We start from the raw sequence: 20,329 nt of genomic DNA, 5'->3' as shown, positions 1-20,329 counted from the left end.
ATTTCTGTCGTTTGGTCCGTAATCCTTACAGTGATCCTTGGAGGTAGACCAGTTGTTTTCTTTATCCTGAGGAGTCTTCAGTTGGATTTGACTTGCCCAGAGCTGCGGAGGCACCAGTTAGGAGTCAGGATTAGAGTCTGTCTTAGGCCTTTTGCGCTGCTCTACCTTGATAGGAGTGGAGGTCACGGGCAGCCTGGGAGCATGAGACCATCACAAAGTGGTACTTGAAGAAGCTTGGCCGGGTGGCCTTGTGCCGAATGTCCCCATCCCACCTGCGCTTGCACTGGTACTGTCCGAGCTCTCCAGGTCTGAGCCTAGACCATCCCAGTCGTGCTCTGGCCGGAATCCCACTTCCTCGTGCCCACTACCATTCCGCTCCTCTCAGAGCAGCCAGAGCGAGGCTTCAAAAATATAAATCTGAGCATGGCAGTCTTCCCTCTGAAACTCTCCAGTGGCTGCTCATTGTAAATAGAATAAAACCCGAGTGCCTTCCTGTGGCCTGTGAGGCCTGAAGTGATCCAGCCCTGACCTTCTAACTCATGGTCTCTCTCGCTGTACCTCTGCTCCTCTCCCTGCTCGGACTTTCCTGGCCCTGGTCCGCTTCTCAAGGACAGACACTCCAGGCCTTTGTTTCTCCTCCAGGACTTTGTACTTGCTCCTCCTCTTCCTGAAATACTTTACCTTCATGGCTGGTTCCTTTTAGTCATCTCGGGTTCAGTGCCACCCTCCTCAGAGAGATCTTTACTGACTCCTTTCTCTTACATGTCATTCACTCTGCTCCCTGTTATTTTCTCTTTAACACCTGTCACTAGCCAGTACTTGCCTGGTTTCTGCTCCTTCTGTCCCACTAGAATGCAAGTTCTCTTAGACTAAGGTCTTTCTCCTGTTTTCTGCTGTGTTTTCCAGTGCTCAGCAAAGGCCCTGGCATGTACCAGTTACTTGATAAATATTTATTGAATGAAGGGTTTGATGGATGGGGAGGGACTTTCTAGAGAGGAAGACCTGGTAGGAAGGGACTACAGTGGTGTAGGTACATTATTAGTACATAAACTGAATCCGAGGAGGGAAGGGTGAGCTTGAGCTGTGCTGTGGAAATGGACAGGTTCAGAGGTAACATACTTCCTCTCAGATGCAGGGAAAGGACATGAGTGAAGCAGTGAGAAATTAGAGGTGGTGTAGAGATCCGAAGGTATGAATTTGTCCAGCTCCATCATCATTGCCTTAATTGCCCAAAAGTTTAGGATTGGAGAGTACAGAGGGTGGGGTGGCTCAGGGTTACAAAGGTTTCTGGACAATAGCATCCAACAATGAAGAGAATATTTTTGTTATGTAACAAGTCATAATTACTTATTTTGATGTTGTTTGCCTTTCCTTTGTAAATGTCATAGTTGTGTTACAAGACCTCTGAGAAATTATAAAATACATTCTAATTTTTGTTTGTTAATTTTATTTTAGAGAGAGAGGGAGACTCCCAAACAGGCTCCATTTTCAGCACGGAGCCTGATGCGGGGCTTGGTCTCATAATCATGAGATCATGACCTGAGCCAAAATCAAGAGATGCTCAACTGACTGAGCCACCCAGGTGCCCCAAATACATTCTAATTTTAATGCATCTGTAATCCCAGTTCAGTTGACAAGCCAAACATGTTTACCTTAATCAGTCTTAGTTTACAAGTATATGTAGCTCGTGTCAGGGAAATGTACTTTCTTATTTTGATCTTGGTTTCTTTTTTAAAAATTTCTTTTTCTTCCCATTAGATGGTTATGGAACAAGGAGATTGGCTGATTGGGGGAGATCTTCAGGTCTTGGACCGAATTCGCTGGAATGATGGTCTTGATCAGTATCGTTTCACTCCTACTGAGCTAAAGCAGAAGTTTAAAGATATGAACGCTGGTAAGACATAGATCTAATTATCTAACATGGGACTGCTTGGAGTTTCTGCTTGATGAGAACGTTCTGGAAGGTTTTTTTCAATACTTACTAAAGTGTGAAAGAGAATGATGAGTAAATGTAGCAGTGGAATGTGTTCGGAGAGGTAGTTGATCTAATTCAAACTATGTAGTTCTCTTAGATTGGTGTAATTTGGAAGTTGGTTTTGCCAATTACAGATTGGCCTTTCATTTGTGTCTTAAAAAACTCATATGCTAAAGCTGAATACATCTATAGAAGAGAAGTTGTTTGAGTAATTCACTCTTATCAGTGTGCTTTATATCTTGGAATATCTTATGAGTCTGACGTATCACTGCAGAAAATAATAGGGCAACAATATCATGTTTGCTGTTCATTGAATAAATGTGTGTTGTGCCCCTTTATACCAGGTGCCAAGTGCTGAGGATCCGTAAATAAATAAGACCAGAGCTTATGGCGTATAAGAGAAAGATGTTAAGGAGGTAACGGGAAAAGTTGTTGAAGAGTAGGTTAATAATGTTTCAGATTTCTGGATTAGGGTGAAATGGGATAGTATGAGTAGAGTCTATAGGTGCTGCTCTTTATTATTTTTTTTAATGTTTGTTTATTTTTGAGAGAGACAGAGAGAGAGACAGAGTGAGAGTGGGGGAGAGGCAAAGAATCCAAAGCAGGCTCCAGGCTGAGCTGTCAGCACAGAACCCAACGCAGAGCTCGAACCCATGAACCATGAGATCATGACCTGAGCCAAAGTTAGACGCTTAACTGACTGAGCTACCCAGGCGCTTCATTGCTCTGTAACGCTTTCTTATCTGGGACAGGGATTTTCTTATCTGACAGTTTATGAATAGCAGGTCTTTTACATAGAGTTAGGTAAATGCTGTGTTTACACTGGTACACCCACACTCACAGATTCAACCTCCACGTCAGGGACCGCCATTCACTGTAGAGTTTGGGAGGCATTTTTAAGATCTGAAGAATTTGAAACATCCTGAAGTCATGCTACCAATGAATTCTCACCCACTACAGAAGGGGCTAAGCCCTAAGCATTGCTGCTGCCTTTTAAAATATTTTCTGTGTAGAAATGGAGTGGACGTGGCTGAGAAAAGTCTGGTGGAAATGGTTGCTTTGTAAGGAACTAGCAGGCTGCTGAGCCATGTTTGTTAACCAGGAGCCCCCTCCCCAGGCGACTACTGAGCTTGGGCAGCAGTACTCATTTTGTGAGTCGTGTTTCGCTCCTGTGAACTCCAGCTCGTGGTAGTCGGGCTGTCCCCTGTTTCACCACCCAGGAGCCATGTGGCTGTGGAGAGATTAACTTTCCTCGCTAAGGCTTGCTTCCTTTACTTGTTAAAACGAGGACAGCTGTGGTACACTACACATTTTATCTTAAAAAGTGAAATAAGTTGCTCAAGACACTATAAATGGCACCTGGTAAGAGGTTAATGTGTTATAATTTCTGAGTCTGAAGCTAGTCTTACCTATTTGTATGAAGGTTAGAGAAAGAATATCTGTTTCTTCTTCTTTTTTTTTTTAATGTTTATTTTCGAGAGAGAGAGAAAGATAGTGCGTGCATGCGCAGAAGCAGGGCAGAGAGGGCGGGAGACAGGGAGTCAGAAGATCTAAAGTAGTCTCTGTACTGACAACAGAGAGCTCTGTGCAGGGCTCGAACTCACGAACCATGATAATGAGATCATGACCTGAGCTGAAGTCTGATGCTCACCTGACTGAGCTCAGGTGCCCCGAATATCTATTTATTCTTAAACTGTACTGTCCTTTGCTGATATTTGAATAAGAGTGTAAAATAAATAGAGAACTGGAGGCCACACAGCGCTCAGGGCTGTGCAGTTCCGTCCAGCCTGCCTCATTTGTTCACAGTTGGTTGGCCCGTGTACAGTATATGAGATTAGGGCTCCTCCCCCTTACCCCTCCTTAACTTCACTCATCTTTGAATTTGAAGCATGGCTGAAACTACATGTGTGGCAGTTTCTTTGGATGCTACACTTGGTGCCTGCCTGTATGATAGCTTATTTTCTTCTTTTTTGCTAACATGCTTTGGGCCCGGTTATGGGGGAATGTATCATGACTGCTGTAAGTCAGTGATGGCACCTCATTCTCTTTAGTAAGCAATTTAAGGTCCTTGTGTAAGTCCATTCTGGCCATTGAACTGTAAGAGAGAGGGGCTTCTGGCAAACGTTCCTCTTCCTGACAAGAAACGGGCTTAGGACAGAGGCTTCTTTTCCTATCCTTTTTCTTCCTGCTTGGGATGCTGTCCTGGAAGGATACCACGTTTGGAGCTTTGGGAGCTATTTTGTATCTCTGAGAATCCACAAGAGTCTTACACTGTCTGAGTTTCTGATCCAGTCCTGGAGTCCTCTATCCAGATTTCTTATTTAAAGACTGAATGCATGAATTATTTAAGACACTTCTAATTGGATCTTCTTTCATTTGCAACCAGAATCATCTGATGGTTTAAGACATATAGGCTTTCGCTTTTTTTTTTCTGGCCAACAAGAACTTGTTTAATGGAAAACTTGCTGAGACCACCATATTTACTTTAATTTTTTGCCAAAATTTGAATTTATAACTATAATTCATGTTAGTAAATTAATTGTTGGCACTGATGAGGAGTCTTATCAAGGATTATTTATAATTGGAGTCTTTAATATTATATCTGTTTTACACTCTTCTCTGCGAGCCAAACACTTTAAGTCATTTAGAGAATTTGTTGCATAATGGGTGATTGCAACTTTGTTTAAAGTAGCTGAGAGCCAATTATCCTTACATCAGACAACAAAGATTGTGGAGTATTATTTTGTTTACTTTTCCATTTTAGACTAAGGCAAATAAACAACAGACCCAGGAGTTTCCTTTGTAATTCTTGTTCTGTCTTTTAGGAGGTCATTAATAAGTCCTCTGCTGATGTGTCTGTATCTCATACATAGTTCAAGAGAAGAAAATGGAATCTTTAATTTTTCTTTTACCTGAGGTTAGTTTTCCTACCACTCCCTCTTTTTCCTTCCTGCATCTTAGAAGAATTTTGATTACCTAATAGTGGGCTATTGTCTTTTGCTCATTAGTATGATCACTCTTGTTTTTCTGAGGCTGTTCTGTAGCGTGAAAGGATAGAGAGGTTTCTCATAACCACATCAGTGATTGCAAGGTGACAGGGTCCCAGAGGGCAGGTTATTTGAGTCACTGATGGTTGACCACCATCTTGTAAAGGAAGAACAGATTTCACTTAAGCCAAGTGAGAGCCAGTTAGTATTTATTACACACAGAATATTGTTCTCTTATTGGATTACCAAGTTGACATGACTTCTTTCAGGCTGATAGTGGCATCACAGTGTTGGAGAAATCTGGGAAAGCTTTGTAGAGTTGTTGAACTACAAACTATTCTAAATGAAGGGATGGAGATGGTAGGTGGATATTTTAGGCACGGTTGGGAACAATGCATGAGAAGGCTGAGGCAGAAGCAGATAGTTTGCCTGTGAAGGCACTAGACTTTCTTCACCATAAATGGCAGTGAGCCAGAGATGCTGTAATCTGAAGTTGGGTGCAGGGAGCCAATGTCAGTCAGGTCAAGCCACACTCAAATGAGGGCGTCAGCATCATTTAACAAAGTATTTGAAGAAGGGTGGTCAGGGTTAAGGGAACCCAGGAGGAGTGTTGAGGCCTCCAGAGACTAGCAACTTGGCATAGTGTTAGCCCTCCTAAGGGTGCTGGAAGGAGACGGTGTTTCTGAAGCTGGGTAAGAGGAGCTGAGCTGTGAGGAGGGGCTATGGCCAGAATCTCCTCATGCTCCCCCCAGTTGTAGGGGGATGGAGGCCAGAATCACAGAGCTGATGCAGGGTGCTGCTGGACCAAGAGCCCCCCACACTTTCCCTGTTCTCTGCTTGCCTGCTTGTGTCGCCCACATCACAGAGGCAGGAGTGCAGCCCGCATCTCCCTGACACACAGATACACAGACACACACAGCGGACTAGGCGGGAAGGAGAATGGAGAACACGTAGGACAGAGCCCAGTTGGCAAAAAGCTTTATATTCAACTTTTTTTTTTTTAACTATAATTTGAAAGCATTTCTAGTCTTGGGAATGGAAAAGAATTTATTGCTGCCATACTTTGGGTGTAAGAGCACCAGTTTTTGAAAAATGATAATTAATATGTTCATGTTTACTCAAGTGACCTGTCTGTCTTATTGATTCTTTCCCCCCTCCTAAGCAGTTTAAGTAAAAGAAAGACCAGTAATTTATGATGGTCCAGAGGAAGGAGGAGAAATCAGACTCTTTCCTGTTTCCAACTGTCTTCAAAAAAGCTTCCATACAAACAGACATTCAACACACAGCCTTCCCTGATAACTCTAGAATTACTATCTATACTCTTGTTCGGCTACTCCATTGACTTAGGGAAAGTCAGAAATGCCTTTAGAGCTTTAGGGTAGATAAAGTGGCCGATAATAAAGCTTGGGTGGGACTGGGAGAGGAGACTTATTAATTACTGCTGCATGTAGGACAGTTTTACAGAGAAGAAGTTGAAAGGAGGGAGGCAGGAAGATGTTGTAATTCTGGGGTTAGTGGTTAGAATGCATACCAGGGCTCTGACTCTGGGCTGGGCAGCGAACACTGTTTGGAGAGATCTGGGGGAAGGGTGACTGGGAGTCAGGAGCACTTTCCTGCTCCTCACCTCATCTGTTGATCGGAACAGCCCTGCCACAGGAACCGAAGTTGTCTGTGGGCACTGGGCTAAGAAGCCGCACAGCAGGGTGAGAGGCAGGTTGTTTGTGCCACATCCGCATTTGCAACCCCGCGTCCTACAGGAATGAATCCAGGGGTCGGTGCTCATGCTTTTCCCATCACCAGGAGGAGCTAGCAGTTGCCATTTCCTTTCTCTGTCACAAGTCAGCACGTGCTCAGGAGAACCTTCTGCGTTCCTCCCCTCCCACCTGCTGGAAGGAAAGGGATCAGACTGTACTTGTTTCCATAGTGTGTTGGCTCCTGGACTAGAGGAAGGGGAGAGAACTTGCTTTACTGGGTTGTCCCTTTACGTAGACATGAAACATGGAAGGAATAGGTTTTGGGAGCTACATCTGCATTTGGCTTGAGTCATAGTGAAGGTGGAAGGATTGACAGGAGGGGGACAGTAATGAGCAATATGTATTGAAATGCTCTCAGTAATAAATAAGTCTCTGTAACTGATGAATTGGACGGTCAGAGTTAGAGATGCAGCTAACAGAAGCCATCTGTGTGCGCACAGTAATTGAATCCAGGCGAAGCGGTGACTTTCCGGAATGAGTACGCAAAGAAAGAACTTCATAGGGCCCAGCAATGAACCTATTGCTCCAAGAGGACTACAACATGTCAGAAACAAGTGATTAGACCAAAATGGCCAAACAGAATATAAAACGACATACATATTTGATAACAACTTTGTAAAAAAAAAATGTTTCTAGAGAGAGAAAAACTAGGAGATGGTGCAGAACAACGAAAATAGCTACATTAGGATAGTGCATTTGTGGGTGATGTTTCCCCCCCAAACTTCCTCAGTGTTTCATGATTTTTACTTAAAAGGGTCAAGAGGAAGATGAAATAGAAAAGGTTGGTGCCATGGTTGACAGGCTCTGAGGCTATGAAGGCAGCAGCGTCGGTATTTTTTTGTCAGGAGCAGTGGAGAGGTCAGGACCCTTTAGTTTTTATTTATTAAAAAAATTTTTGTTAACTGTTTACTTTTGAGAGAGACAGAGACAGTGTGAGCACGGGAGGGGCAGAGAGAGAAAGGGAGACACAGAATCTGAAGCAGGCTCCAGGCTCTGAGCTGTCAGCACAGAGCCTGACATGGGGCTCAAATTCATGAACCGTGAGATCATGACCTGAGCCAAGGTTGGGTGCTTGACCCACGGAGCCACCCAGGTACTCCAGGTCAGGACCCTTTAAAATAAGAAAGTGTGGGGCGCCTGGGTGGCTCAGTCAGTTGGGTGCCTGACTTCAGCGCAGGTCATGATCTCACGGTTGGTGGGTTTGAGCCCCGCGTCAGGCTCTGTGCTGACAGCTAGCTCAGACCCTGGAGCCTGTTTCAGATTCTGTGTCTCCTTCTCTCTCTGACCCTCCCCTGCTCACACTGTCTCTCTCTCAGAAATAAAACATTAAAAAAAAAATTAAAACAAGAAAGTGCCTATTGGATTTCGCAGGAGTTTCATACTCACTAAATAACAGCAGGAAGGAATTGGTTGAGTAAGTACATCCTGTTCTTTTCTTCCATCACCTGATACTTCACACTGTCCCCAGACTTCTCTTCTGAAGACAAAGATGTAGTCATGCCCTGTTGGAGTTGAAAGACCTATATTCCTTTTATCATACATTTATCCTCTGATTAATCAGTGAATGTTCGTTTCTTCTCCTCTGACTAGATTGTAAGCTCCTGGGGGTAGGCCCAGTTTCACAGTTGTTACCTCAGGAAGGTATATCTAAAACAGTTTCTTTCCTGTCCCAAACTGGTTTCTTCCCTGCCTGCCCTGGCGGCTGTCTGGATGGGAGAGGGGGACCAGTTCATAGCTGCTCTTGGTGAAGAGGCTGTGAAGGCTGGTATGTTCAGCTGTAGCGGAGAAGTGGAGCTGAGACCAGGGGACAGTGATTTACTGCACGTGGTAGAGGAGGGAGGGAACACAGTCCAGAGCCCTGAGGTGGGTAGTGGTGCTGTGCTCTCAGGACAGTGGAGGAGGCCTAGAGGCCAACAGGGAGGCCAGCAGGGGTGGAGACTCAGGTGCCCTAGCACCTGAGAATACTAGGAGGCAGTGGGGGAGACCATCTGGAGCTTAGGGGAGAGTTTTAGTCAGAGGATGCTGATTCAGGAGCCACTGACATGGAACTGTGTTCGGTGACCTCAGGCATGGGGGCCACGGGATGGGGAGAGGCCTGTCTTCACTACTGCCACGGTGCCACCCCATTCACTAGCATGTGGGCTGTGTCTGTCAGACGAGGCCGTCAGTATCCTGGGGGAGAAATAAATGAAGTGTGTGGAATGGATGGAAGAGTTTGGTGGAAGTTTTATTTTACGTGCAAGGGTGGGAACACGCACCTCAGCAGCAGTCTTCTGATTTTGCGGTCTCTCCTCTTGCTCTACCCTCTCCCACATCAACCGTGCACGGTCCTGTGGAGGCTCATTTTCTGTGAAACATGACTGGTTCAGTCACAGTCCCTGTTGGGTACACTGCACCCTTCCTAACCTGGCATTCAAAATTCTACCTAATAATCTTGTGCCAGGTTTTAGATCCATCTTTGACAAAGTGAATGAATGTCTTCCCTTTGAAGTGACATACCCCGACGTGTCTCTGCTTTCCTGCCTTCACACTTTTGCTCCCACCAGTCAGCTTGGTTGCAGTGCTCTTTAGACTTCCCACCCACATTGCATTTGTCTATCAGAGGTTACTAAACAGCCTGCAGGCCAAATCTGGTCTGCTGCCAGTCTTTGTAAGTAAAGTTTTATTGGAAAACAGCCATACTCACTGGTTACCCATTGTCTGTGGCTGTTTTCGCACCACTGTGGCGGGGTTGGCATAAATGCAGCAGAATCCTCCATGGCCTGTGAAGCCTCAAATATTCACTCTGACTCTCTTTTTTTTCCTTCCCATTTTAACTCTTTATGGAAAAAGTTTGCTTCTATGCATGGTGTCAGCAGCTTTGCAGTGTACTTTCTAGAAATCTAGATTATAGAATTCCTGATCTTTTTCCAGGAACGTGGGGACAGAGGGCTAGAAAGAGATGGAACTCATAAATGTAAATATTAAATTTTAGTTATTTTGTATATCATCTCCTATTTTCAAGCACAGTTAAAATCATGGACTTCTGTAAAACAGTCTTAAACTAAGCTGTAAAGAATTACAAGTAGAAAGGCAAATATTTGACACTAATTGTGGTGTGACAATAAGGAAATCATTGTCCTTTCGAAAATGAGGATGAGGATATGGGGCCATAATGAAAGTTGCTGTAAGTATTAGTGGCCCCAGGTCCTTAATGGCCCATAAGTTTGTTTTTTTTTTCCATCCTTAATGAAAATTGATGAAGGAAAATGTAACAGCGATGCATTTGGGGTTGTGTTAGGTGGGACAGTATCCTCGGAATGTCAGCTTCCAGTAGGTCAGGTACTCCTGTTATATCGTTCATCCAGGTAAGTTCTCTAGCAGAGAAACCGGATGGTAGGGATGAAAATACAGCTTGGAACTGACAGCTAAAGCCGTTTGTATAATTTATTGATAAATAGTTAAAAGAGATTGAGTAGAAGTTTAGGAAAAACATGGTAATATTGGCAAGAAAAAATGGGCAGACAGATCAGATGGTCATCGGATTTCTGAGTGGAGTGGACGGTAAGGAAATAATTCTACCTGGAAGAAATTTTGGCAGTAAAGTCCTTCATATGCTGCTAATGCATTTTTACTGAGTCATCCATCTTAACTTTATCTGTTAAATGTCCAGTGTGGAGCTAGATTAATTCTTTTTGGAAAGAAAGCCTGCATAGATAAATTACAAGGATCTGTGAAATATGTGTCTTTGAGACCATTTATTTTATATATTTCCTTTTGCACATCCTGTCATATAAATAATCCTGCCAAATAGTGATTTTACAAAATCAGATTTGACCTGATTGAAGTCTAGGCATGTAGTAGTCATACCAGAGATGTATCACCCAGGGGCCCTATTCAAAGATAGATGCCTGTTCCTGATTAAGGAGGACAAAAGCTAATGAGCACAGTGCTAACACACCCTCCTCTTGGAAACACTATCTGGGAGTGGGGGTGTTTACTGGAGTGGACCTTGACTCAGCAGCACAAGCCAGGAGTATTTATTTATTTATTTAAATTTTAAATTAAAATTTTTTTTAATGTTTATATTAGAGAGCAAGCGAGTGAGCAAATGCAAGTGGGGGAGGGGCAGAGAGAGACGGAGACAGAATCTGAAGCAGTCTCCATGCTCTGAGCTGTCAGCACAGAGCCTGAAGTGGGTCTCAAACTCACATACCCTGAGCTGAAGTTGGATGCTCAACCGACTGAGCCACTCAGGTGCCCCAAATTTTTAATATTTTTAACGTTTTTTGTTGAGAGAGAAAGTGTGTGTGTGTGTGTGTGTGTGTGCACGTGTGCGTGCATGCACGCGCCTGCCCACGTGCAGGTGGGGGAGGAGCAGAGGGAGAGAGAGACTCTCAAGTAGGCTCTGGGGTTGTGCACTGAGCCCAGTGTGGGGCTTGATCTCATAAACTGTGAGATCATGACCTAAGCCAAAATCAAGAGTCAGAGGATTAGGGTGCCTGGGTGGCTTAGTCAGTTTAGCATCCGGCTCTTGGTTTCGGCTTAGGTCATGAGCTCATGGTTTCATGAGTTTGAGCCTAAAGTCAGATCCTATTTTGGGATTCTCTCTCTCTCTCTCTCTCTCTCTCTCTCTCTCTCTCTCTCTCTCTCTCTCTCTCTCTCCCCCTCNCCTCCCTCCCTCCCTCTCGCCCTCTCCCCCTCTCCCCCTCTCCCTCTCCCTCTCCCTCTCTCTCTCCCTCTCTGCCTCTCCCCTACGTGCACTGTCTCAGTCTCTCTCAAAATAAATAAACTTAAAACCCCCAAAAAAGAGTCCAGTGTTTAACTGACTGAGCCACCCACATGCCCCTCCTTGTAGTCACTTTTTTTAATAGTTTATTTGGATTAGAATGTAAACAAGGTCCACACATTGTATTTGCTTCATATGTCTCTTGTCATAATTTTTTACTTTGCTTTTTAACTTTTTATTTTGAAATAATTTTAGATGTTCAGAAAAATTACAAAAATAGTACCAGAAACTCCTGTATGTTCAGCCAGAACTCACAGTTACTAACATCATACCTTGCTTTCTCGTTCTCTCTCTGAAAGTCGTTGACATGACAGGATGCTTCATTACCCCTTAGTATGTCCACATGCCTTTCCTAAAAATTCCAGCTAACCTACAATGCCTAACCATAGAATACTTGTCGAACTCTGGCAAAGAATATTAATGTAACACTGTCTAACCCGTATACTCCATTCAAATGCTGCCACTGTCCTAAGAAGGTCCCTTAGAGCAAAACCAACATGTTTTTTCGTTTCCACCTTTCCTTTCTGGTTCAGGACTCAGTCATGTCTCCTTAGTCTACTTCAGTCTGGAAGGGTCACTTCGTCTTTATTGTGTCTTTTATGACCTTGATATTTTTAAGAGTACATATCATTTACTTGGAATGTCTGGCGTTTGGATTTATCTGCTGTTTCCTCATGATTAGATTCAGGTTATACATTTTTGTCAGAGATGCTATTGGAATCAGATGGGAGTTCTCAGTGCATCATATTTGGTGGCTCCCAATTTTGATTTGTCCTAAACTTTTTAAAAAATAGTTTACATTTGTCTCTTGTTTAAGATCATGTTTGCCAGGTTTTTCTGCTATAAAGTTAACAGATTATTTTGTACTTACTAAAAAGTATTTTGGGAGAGAGATTTTGAAACTATAAGTATCCTATTATGAAACTTTTACCCACTAGTTGTAGCATGTCACAAATACTGCCAAATGGTGAGTTTTCTAATTGTCATTCTTCCTATGTTTGTCAACTTTCTGCTATAAGGTAGAGTTTTCCCTTCTGTCCCATTGGTTTATTCATTTAGTTTATTCTTAAAATTTTTTTAGTGTTTATTTATTTTTGAGGCCGGGGGGGGGACCAGTGGGGGAGGGGCAGAGAGAGAGGGAGACACAGAATCCGAAGCAGAGAGAGAGAGAGACAGAGACAGAGACAGAGGACAAGTGGGGAGGGGCAGAGAGAGAGAGGGAGACACAGAATCCGAATTAGGGTTCAGGCTCTGAGTTGTCAGCACACAGCCTGATACTGGGCTTGAGTTCACGAACAGCGAGATCATGACCTGAGCCGAAGCCAGATGCTTAACCAGCTGAGCTTCCCAGGTACCTCTCATCTATTTTATTCTTTATGGATTCACACATGGCTATTTTACTCAATAGGTTACAATTCATTACTATTATTATTAATGTTGGTAACTTGTCCTGGGTTGGGCCATTGGGGTTAGTCCTTGGGTCATCCTGGTTGCTATATCTGTTTGATATGTCCTCCTCTTTTTCTGAGCAGTTCTTTTCTTTATGACATGCAAGATGTTCAGTCATGGTGTACTTTCCTTGCCCTAGCCCTAGAATGAGTTGTTTTGCCAGTGGTATTTAGAATAGAAAAATTGTGCTTTTGTTTTACTCTTGTCCTTGGGTAGTGGTTGCTTGCAGGACCTTTCATTGGACAGAACTAAGAGGTGTGCATATGTATATGCATACACACATGTATATACTAATACACACACATTTATAGATGAAGACCAGGAGCTCATGCTGATACTTTCAGTCCTAATCCAGTACCACATAGTCTATTCTAGCCTTTCTCTTTTCTGTATATATGCCTTCCATCTCCTGCAGTTTTTTTAAATTTATTTTTGAGAGAAGGCATAAGTGGAGGAGGGGCAGAAAGAAAGAGAGAAGGAGACAGAGGTTCCAAAGCAGGCTCCAGGCTGACAGCAGTGAGCCTGCTGCAGGGCTGGAACCCGTGAACAGTGAGATCATGATCTGAGCCAAAGTCAGACTCATCTGACTGAGCCACCCAGGCACTGCCATCTCCTATGGCTGAAAATCCTGGCTCCCATTATCCTCACTATATTTATGTATTTGTTCTACCTTGTATGTAAGCAGTCTCCCAAACAGATGGGCAGTCTCCTGGGCCCTGGTGCTGCGGTTTTGTGCAGGCCCAGAATCCTCCCTGTTTCCAGAGGTGTGAGTCTGGAGTCTGTCCCCCAACCCCTGTCAGTGCAATGACTCCTCTTGGCTCAGGAGGAGGATTCACGGATGCTTACTAAGTGTGTTTGTTGTGATTGAGCTGATAAAGAATGGGCAGCATACAGGGAAGAGAGGAGAGAGCTGAGTGAGTGACCAGACTTAGGCCAGAATTAGAGTGGTAAGGTCAGGCAGTCATCTGTTAAATAGGGACTTATATACACTCTTCATTTGTTCTTTTGTGAAGGACTGGAGTATATATAATAGAGTCAGGAGGTAAAATTGCTTCTTGCTCCCAGAGTCGGAGGAATTCTGAAGTTCTACTTAATGGTCAAAAGGTGTGTCTGGGGGTCTTTTTATATCCATATATAAAACAAAATTTGAAGTCAGTTTAGGATAGAAAACCTTTCAGGTTTGTACCCCTCTTCCCATCTCCGTAAGGCACAATAATTTTAAATGCTCATGTATTTATATCAAGACTTTCTTATTCTTTGTACCTTATATCAGCTATTTCATGGGTGCAAACCAGCCTTCTTTATATATAGAAGGTAACCTGACAACTTCAAAGCATAACAATAATGTTATAAATCTTGGACTATCACAGGATGTGTGTCCTCCTCACCCCCCCCCCCAAAGAAAACCCAAACCCCTGGTGAGGTAGGGTGCCACAAATTTCCCCCTGGGGCCTTTTGTCATCGTGTTAGACGACAGTAAGAATTGAGAACAGGTTGTGGAGGACATTGTACTCTTTGGCTTACAGTTGTCACGAGAGGGAAAGATATTTTCTCTGTCAGGCTTGGATCAACATGGCTTGATGCTCTGCCACATGTTGTGAGAGCAATAAAATACAGAGCTTCTCTAACTAGCTTCACCACTCAGTTCTGTGAAATTTCTCTGTGACCCCAAAGAACCATGCTTTCTCAGAACACCTCCTGGTAGCAAGCCCCATGCAGGAGTAAAACCAGGGTTGTAAGCAGAATTAGTCTAGGTGTTTTCATCGCTTGGGTAATAGCAATGGCTCTTGGGAGGGATAGTGTTGTTGCTAAAAACTGTAATCCAAAATCCAGACCTGGCATCACAAAGCAACATAGGGTTCCAGTCAAGCAAAGTGATCAGTGCATATGAGCACATTTGGATAGTAACTTTTTTAACCATAAATTTCTCTACCTGCCTGTCTCCTTTTAATAATGCAGTGACTTAGGTCCTATGGAGGGATTGACCTGGTGGGTAATTAAATAGGCACAGGCCAAGAAATTATATCCCTTGTAAGCAGCTGAAGCAGGATGTTGGGACTAGAAAGTCTGGTGGGTATTCTCATTTCCCATGAATGCAGAAAGCAATTGTTGTAAATCCATGACCACTCTATTACACATCCTCAGGCCTATAAGATCTGTAAAGTAAAAACATAGCAGAAGTAGAGGTGAAGTTGCCTTGGAGTAGTCAAAGCAGTATATGTTTTTCACCAGTCTCTGATTGTGGGCACATATGTTTGTTTAATCCTAAGCATCAAGCTTCAGGAAGAATTGCGTGTCCTTTGGAAGGTAATCTGTCAGAAATGTACTATTCTTGACTCTGGAAATTCTCTTTCAGATGCTGTCTTTGCATTTCAATTACGCAACCCCGTGCACAATGGACATGCTTTGTTAATGCAGGATACCCATAAACAGCTTCTAGAGAGGGGCTATCGGCGCCCTGTCCTTCTCCTTCACCCTCTTGGTGGTTGGACCAAGGATGATGATGTTCCTTTGATGTGGCGTATGAAGCAGCATGCTGCAGTGCTGGAGGAAGGAGTCCTGAATCCAGAAACAACAGTGGTGGCCATCTTCCCGTCTCCCATGATGTATGCTGGGCCAACTGAGGTAGACTGCTTTTAAGATTTGCATTACAGCACAGTTGAAACCACGTTTACTAACACAGCTAGGGTGGGTTTTTCTCTGATCTGTATGTCTGCTCCAAACATTGCCTGGAGTGCTCTCATGCTCTGTCGGGAATGTTCTTTAGAGGTGGCCCCAGAAAGGCAGCTTTCTTGTGAACAGGAAGACAGAGGGAGGCTTCTCTTGCTCTTACTGTGGCTCTTGGTCTCAGTTTTGTGAAGGAGGGAACATTCCGTGTGGATAGATGGCTCGGTGAGCTTAGGAAGGTGTGACAGAAATACCCCTTAAAACTGTTGACTAGGTTACAGACGGGGCTCTGATAATACCCATCTTAGCCCTTTAACAAAGGTACTGTCATTCTTCCCCAGAAACAGATTTGGTCTGATTTTTGCAGCCTCTGAATTTTGGAAGAGCCACAGGTATATTAGTGGTAAGATAAGCATGATACCTTTTAAAAAATACTCAGAAGACATTCTTCATCTGTTTATAAGGGACTGGAGCAGAAGAGAGTCAGGAAGTAAAATTACTTGTTTTTTAAAAAAAATTCTCTTTATTTATTTTATTTATTTATTTTGGGGTGGAGGGGAGAGCATGAGCCCGGGAGGAGCAGAGAGAGAGAGGGAGACACAGAATCCCAACCAAGCTCTGTACTTTCAGTGTAGAGCCTGATGCAGGACTTGAACTCACAAACCATGAGATCATGACCTGAGCTGAAACCAAGAATTGGATGCTTAACAGACTGAGCCACCCAGGCACCCAAAATTACTTCTTGATATTGGGTGGGGGAGATTTCTAGAGTTCTCTTTAGTGGGCAAAAATAATGTTTTGAGAACTTTTTATGACCATACATATAGAAGAGGACTTAATCAGGTTTTTGCTTTAAGGCAGAATAGGTATTCAGAAACTATTTGTTGAATGGATGAATAAGTCAATGAATGATCTAAAAAAACAGCTTCTTGCTGAATTTTCAGGTTAAATAATGGGATCCACATTATTGTTGCACTGTTTTTCAGCCCTTGAAAGGAGATCAATTTATTCATATTTATTTGGGAGGCAGGCCCTTTTTAAAAAGATCTAAATAATTTGTGTCTAGTCTGTGATGTCATCCTCCAAAAAAGTTTAGGAAATCCAAGCTTGTTTGGCTGTTCTTTAGGCTCAAGCCTAAAAATTTTCATTGGCGCTTAGGTGTGGGGTTGTACACTTACTGTCTCTTTATCCAAGAAAAGCTGGCAAAGAAAAACCAATCGTAACAAAAAAGCAGAAAGATTAAAATGTATTTGACTCTCTTCTTAGATTCAAGGTAAAAAATGCATTGGAACTTAAGTAGCTAAAACTCCTCATATTCTTCTCTCTTTGTTGGTATCAAACATTCATGAAAATAGGGCAGGGATCACCCTTTTAAGTTTCTTAGAGACCACTGTGGCCTTTAGTTCTTATATCTGAAAGAGTGACTAAATTGTTTTGGAGAAAAAGTAACAAATTTTGTTCCAGTAGTTCCCCAGCCATTCCTTTGGTGCTGTCTTCATCATCATTTAAAATTTGTTTTTTATGTTTTATTTATTTTGGAGAGAGAGAGAGAGAGAGAGAGAGAGAGAGAGAGAACGTGCGTGAGCAGGGGAGCGTCAGAAAGAGAGGGAGACACAGAATCTGAAACGGGCTCCAGGCTCTGAGCTGTCAGTACAGAGCCCGACGTGGGGCTTGAACCCATGAACCGTGAGATCATGACCTGAGCCAAAGTCGGATGCTTAACCAACTGAGCCACCCAGGTGGCTTCATCATTTCAAAGGACTCATTTGGTCTGAAATTCTGCAGAGCTGAGGATGAATGGTTTTAAAAATGGGAATGACCCAAGCAACTTCAGGGTCAGGAATAGGTTACCTGGGAAAGGGAAGGAAAGGATTTACCTTCCCTTTTCAGCATATATTTTGTCCTCTTTGTGTTTCGTTTCTTCCTCCCTATATCAAAGAGGAAGAGAGGTGACATTTTAAATAAACCAAAAATTGTTTTTAGAAAGCTGAGGCCGAGAGGATAAATAGTAAAAAGGGCTAGCTGTGGTAAAAACATTATACTTTCTTGAGAAAACACGACAGAGGATGGGAAGCAAGCTGTTTTATCTATATCGGACAAGTTTTTATGTATTCTGATTTCAGAACCAGTGTGTTTCTTAAGGAAGCTTCAAAGGTGAAGGTATGTAGAGGTACATTTGGGGTCCTTTGCAAGCATAGCTAACACATTGGTGAGCTGGCTGCAGCAGGTCCTTCCTTGGCCTCAGATTTGACTCCTGTTGCTACCCACTGGGGCGCAGCCTGGTGAAGACAGTACAAACCTGCTGTCAAGTGGTCCCGGCCTGGTTGTTTGACGCCAGTTGGTTTGTAATCTCAGTTTAGGCTTCTTTAGACTTCTCTGGGTTAGGTTTAAGTGCGCAATAAATGATTATTTAACTGGTGCACAAGGAGGTTGGACTAAATGTTCTTCAAAGGGTCCAGGTCATTTTCTAGTTTGTCTTATTTTCTTTTAACCTCATATTTAAGTGTAACGTACATAGGAAACAGTACACGTTTCATAGATGTACGGTTCAATGAATTTCTCCCATTTGAATAGTCATACAGCCAGCATCCAGACTAAACAACAGAGACTGTTAATCTGCACCCTAGAAGCTGTCCTTCCTGTCCTTCTCTTCCCTTCCTGTTTCCCCCAGTGGTCACCACTGCCCTCACTTCTTACATGGTTGGTCCAATTTGCTTGTGCCAAAGTGTAGACACTCTGGGAAGCAGACTCTGAGGACAGCGTTAGAGCTCTGGAAATTTATGGAGGGAGAGCCCTTGGGATCAATGCTTGTGGATGAGGAGAGAGGGGAAGACAGTGGGGATGGGCAGAGGGAAAGGTTGAGCTGTGATTCAGTCAGAGGGGAAGCCTCACTTGACCCTGTGGGGTCCGGGAAAGGCCCTCAGAGATGTTTCATGTTGCACAAGAAATAAGCATTTGTGTCCCCGTGTTGACCAATGATTGGCTGCTCAGAGAAGGGGCATACCCTTTGGCACTGCCGCTCTTCTGCGGAGACAGTTTCTGAAGAGGGCTGACAGCTGCTGGGTGTATGCTGGCTATTCTCCCAGCCAGCTAGGAAGCTAGGGAAGAGTTCTCTTTTCCTGGGGGGACCCAAGTGTTGCATCACAGCATCCAGTCCAGCCTTTCTGTAACTGAAATCATTCAGTATATACTATTTTGTGTCTGGCTTCTTTCATTTATATTGTGTTTCTGAAACTCCGCCTTCTCGGTATGTGTGGTTATTCTTAGTACTGTCGTGTTCATTGTGTGACTACACCCAATTCTGTTGGTGGGCGTTTGGGCAGTCTCTGATGTTTGCTATTAAGAATAATGCTGGAGGTGGCTCGGTTGATTAAGCATCTGACTCTTGATTTGGGCTCAGGTCATGATCTCCCGGTTCGTGAGTTTGAGCCCTGAATTGGACTGTGCTCTGACTGTGTGGAACTTGCTTGGGGTTCTCTGTCTCCCTCTGTCTCTGCCCCTGCTGCCCCCTGCTCTCTCTCAAAAATAAACAAACCTATTAAAAAGAAAAACAAACAAACAGTGCTGGTATGAGGATTTTAAGTGCATACCTTTTCGTGAACATTTGTATTGGTATATTCCTAGGAGTAGCATTGGTGGGCCATGGGGTATGCATGTGTTCAGGTCTAGCAAATGCTGTCCATCAGTTTTCTATTGTGGTTGTACCATTTTACTCTCCCAAGGGAGAAGGTAATTTATTTCCTCACTTATATGTGATTATCTCTTCCATTTTAGACAGTTTGTTCTTTAGTCTATTTAGCTGCACATTCTATAATACTTTATTATTTCTTAGCCAACCTCAAAAATGTTTTCATTGAACCAGTTTCACTGAAGAGGAAATGGAGAAGTGCTAAATGAGTTGTATTTATATGTAGTGATTGAGAAATAGAATATAAGCATACCTCACTTTCATTGAGTTTTCACTGTATTTGCCTGGCAACGTTTCAGGAGTTTTACGTATAGTAGCTAACTTACTCTTTCCAGTAACACTAACAGGGTAGGTATGATTATTCCTAGTTTACAGATGAGGAAACTGAGGTAGAGCTGTTAATAAACTTGTTCTAGATCACAGAGTAGTCTATAAGTAGTCTGGGTCCAGGGCCATGCACTGTAACTTCCACAGAATGGTTTTTTTGTTTTTTTTTAGTTTTGTGGTATAGTATTAAAATATTATTTTTTTTAAATGTTTATTTTAAGAAAAAGAGAGAGAAAATCGTAAGCAGGTTCCATGCAAGGCTTGAGCTAATGAACCACAAGATCATGACCTGAGCTGAAACCCAAGAGCTGGATGCTTAATGGACTGCGCCACCCAGGCACCCCTAAATATGTTTTAAAATAAGTGGCCACATATGTTTGGAAAACAGATTGGAAATAAATACTTAAATTACCCTATAGGAGTTTCAAAACAGTGAAGTCAGATGGCCCTGGTTGGCATTCATTGGAAGAACTTCTACACAGTGCCTTTCAAACTTGTTTTTTTGTTCATCACAGCCTAGAATTGTGGGTTGTGAGATTTTTTTGTTCATCTGTATTCTTGCTCTTTGTATTCTCATGATGCCTGACTCATAGTATTCGTAATATCTGCCTATCTTTTTGTTCTTGTTATGAGGGGTGGGTAGGATAATGTAAATCATTTAACACATTGCCTAGTTGGTGACAGCATATGGTGATATATCAATTGTCTTTACTA

At 43.1% G+C, this 20,329-nt stretch overlaps 1 protein-coding gene across 1 annotated transcript in view; it reads left to right on the top strand.

Moving 5' to 3' along the window:
- The window catches only part of PAPSS1 (3'-phosphoadenosine 5'-phosphosulfate synthase 1), a 100,405-nt gene that overhangs the window by 48,903 nt on the left and 31,173 nt on the right, over window positions 1-20,329 (top strand). Inside the window, exons 9-10 of the mRNA XM_077778467.1 lie at window positions 1,759-1,894; window positions 15,290-15,558. Coding sequence (XP_077634593.1) covers window positions 1,759-1,894; window positions 15,290-15,558 — 405 coding nt within the window. The remainder of the gene's footprint in view (window positions 1-1,758; window positions 1,895-15,289; window positions 15,559-20,329) is intronic.

This window comes from Crocuta crocuta, unplaced genomic scaffold (assembly GCF_008692635.1).
Source record: "Crocuta crocuta isolate KB4526 unplaced genomic scaffold, BGI_CrCroc_1.0 scaffold587, whole genome shotgun sequence".
NCBI classification, from domain to species: Eukaryota; Metazoa; Chordata; class Mammalia; order Carnivora; family Hyaenidae; genus Crocuta; species Crocuta crocuta.
The sequence above is the reverse complement of the archived record's forward strand: the minus strand, read 5'-3'. Positions and strand labels throughout refer to the sequence as shown.